Here is a 2963-nt window from a genome sequence, read left to right on the forward strand (position 1 = left end):
AAAGGGCTGGGGGGCGGGAGGGAGGAGGGGGGAGCTTCCCCGCTCGGGCTGCTGTTCCCGGCCCTGTGTTGTGAAAGCGGATCTGGCTCTCACATGGCGTCCACCCAGCGCCCTGGCTCCACCTCGCCCCGCTGAGGAGGAGTGGGTGAGGGGGGAGCCGGGGCGCCGCTTCTCGCTCCTGTTCCACGAAACGCCAAGTCCCCGAGCCGCTGTCATGTGATAGCGAGGGAGCGGGAGCTGCGGGGGTCTCCCCGCTCGGGCAGCGTTACAAAACCGCGCCGGAGCGCGCAGCCCCGCCACAGCCCCGGCCGCCACAGCCACAGCCACGGCCGCAGCCACAGCCACGGCCGCCACAGCCACAGCCACGGCCGCAGCCGCAGCCACAGCCACGGCCGCAGCCACAGGCACAGCCACGGCGGCCGCCGCCCCGCTCGCCCTCTCCCCCCGCCGGCTCCCGGCCCTCGCCGCCGCCGCCCGCCGCAAACTTTTAAGGGGACACCGGACCGAGCGGTGAGAGGGGCGTTTTTATTTCCTTCCTCCCGTCTCTGCAGAGGTCCCGGGTCGCTTCACGCTCCTGAGCCCTCGGTGCCTGCGGAGCATCAACTCCAGCAGCGGGTGCCAGGCGGCAGCGGGGAAGCCCGGGTGGGAAGCCCCGGTGGCCTCCAGGAGGAACGCGGGGCCAGCCGCGGGGGCCAGGACCCGCCTCCGCCCCGCGCCCCCCGCGGCCTGGGCGGCAGCCGCCTCTCCGGCGAGCGGCGGGGCGGCGGGGCGAGCGCAGCCCGCGGGGGCCGTGCGCGGAGCCCGCCGGCGGGACGCGGGGCGGCCACGCGTGGGCCGGGCGGGTGGCGCCCAGGATGTAGCCGCGGCGGCGGGGCAGGGCAGCGCCGTCCCCGGCATCCCGAGACCGCCGAGCGCGGGGCAGAGCGGCGCCCGGCGCGGCGCGGCGCGGCGGGGTCGTGCGGCCGCGGGAGGGCTGCGGCGGGGCGGCGATGCCCAGGCCGGGGAAGAGCTCGTACAGCGACCAGAAGCCGCCCTATTCCTACATCTCCCTGACGGCCATGGCCATCCAGCACTCGGCCGAGAAGATGCTGCCACTGAGCGACATCTACAAGTTCATCATGGAGCGGTTCCCCTACTACCGGGAGCACACGCAGCGCTGGCAGAACTCCCTCCGCCACAACCTCTCCTTCAACGACTGCTTCATCAAGATCCCGCGCCGCCCCGACCAGCCGGGCAAGGGCAGCTTCTGGGCGCTGCACCCGGACTGCGGGGACATGTTTGAAAACGGCAGCTTCCTCCGCCGCCGCAAGCGCTTCAAGGTCCTGCGCCCCGAGCATCACCTGCCCGGCGGCGGCGGGCCGGGCGGCGGGGCGGGCGGCGGCGGCCCCGGCAAGCCCCCGGCGCCCGCCCCGCACATGGTGCACTACTTCCACCCGCACCCGCCGCCGCCGCCGCCGCCTCCCCCGGGCAAGGTGCCGGGGCTGGCGGGCTCCGAGGCGGCCGTGGCCGCCGCCGCCGCCGCCGCCGCCGTGGGGAGGCTGCCGCAGTTCTCGCCCTACGGGAGCAGCCAGCCCTCGGGCTTCAAGCATCCCTTCGCCATCGAGAACATCATCGGCAGAGATTACAAGGGCGTGCTGCAGGCCGGCGGGCTGCCGCTGGCCTCGGTGATGCACCACCTGGGCTACCCGGTGCCCAGCCAGCTCAGCAGCGTGGTGAGCTCCATGTGGCCCCACGTGGGGGTGATGGACTCCGTGGCCGGCGTGCCCGTGTCCCCCGACTACGGACCCTTCGGGGTGCCCGTGAAGGCGCTCTGCCACCCGCCGGCACAGACCATGCCCGCCGTCCCGGTGCCCATCAAGCCGGCGCCGGCGATGCCCGCCGCCTCGGCCATCCCCGCTCTGACGGTGGCCGCCTCGCAGATCTGCCCCGCCGCTTCCCCGGCCGCTGCTTCGCTGCTGGAGCAGGCCGCGAGCAACACCCCCGAGGGGAAGGGCTCCCTCCACTCCGTCCTGGTGCACTCCTAAAGGGCAGGGGGTCGGGGGGGGAGAGGCCCCCAGGCTCCCCGGGGAGAGGACGCGGGGCTCCGGGGCACGCGTGCGGCACGGAAACCCGATCCATCGCATGACTATACCCCTGCTGGTGTCTGTCTTTATATCGTGTACAATCAGATTATTTGAGAGCCAGGTCGCAGGTAAGAGCTTTTATCGTCGTTAAATATCGTTGGTGGCGGAGAGGTGATGTGAAGAGTCACAGCCGGGGCCAAAGGGGCTGGCTCGGAGGACGGGGCCGGGAGGGAAGCTCTCCCCGCCACCCCGCCAGCCTGCGGCACGGAGCGGTCCTGCAGCCCGGGCCCCCCGCCGAGCCCCCTCCCGGGGCGGGGGGCTGCAGTCTGCCGGCGGCTGGGGGGAGCAGAAGGGTAAAACCCCCACTGAACTCTGCTTCTCCCCCTCCCCCGAGGGACGGGAAACCTCTGCCCCGCCGTCCTGTAGATCTTGCTCCGAAAGGGGTGGGCAAAGATGTTAGCTTGGACCCTGGCGAGCTGCGGGGCCTCAGGACGTGTAATGCTCGCTGTTTAAAGAGTAAGCTTTAAATAGCTCGATTAATTAGTGGGAATTTAAATGACAACGGCACTGACGGCGAAGGGCTCCTTTAACTAACGATCACTTGTCCTTCCCCCTCGCACTTTTACAGTCCATCCCAATATTTCGCATCGGAGGGCGATACCTTAGGAGGGACTGAAGTGCGACCTGGCGTCTCAAGCTGTGAGTGAGTGTCCGAGTTCCCTAGTTCCTCATTAAAACAAAACCAGCCCGGCGATTCGTAGGTTGTGCTTTTCACATCACCTTTCACCGCTCACAGGTACCGCTGTTTTGTATGTGTTGCTTGGCGTTTCTTCCACGTGAGTGTGAACACTAAAACCTGCTGGGGGTGGGGTGGGGGGGAAGCCAACCGAAAAACGGTTT

General features: G+C 69.8%; 1 protein-coding gene across 1 annotated transcript; it reads left to right on the forward strand.

Annotated features, from left to right (window-relative positions):
• Window positions 1-989: 989 nt before the first annotated feature.
• Window positions 990-2024, forward strand: FOXB2 (forkhead box B2; the record flags this gene model as incomplete). Its single annotated transcript, XM_082336091.1, has 1 exon — window positions 990-2024. One exon carries the CDS (start codon window positions 990-992, stop codon window positions 2022-2024), a length of 1035 nt encoding a protein of 344 aa, XP_082192217.1.
• Between the last annotated feature and the right edge of the window lie 939 nt (window positions 2025-2963).

This window comes from Platalea leucorodia (genome assembly GCF_965183815.1).
Source record: "Platalea leucorodia genome assembly, chromosome: Z".
Classification (NCBI taxonomy): Eukaryota; Metazoa; Chordata; class Aves; order Pelecaniformes; family Threskiornithidae; genus Platalea; species Platalea leucorodia.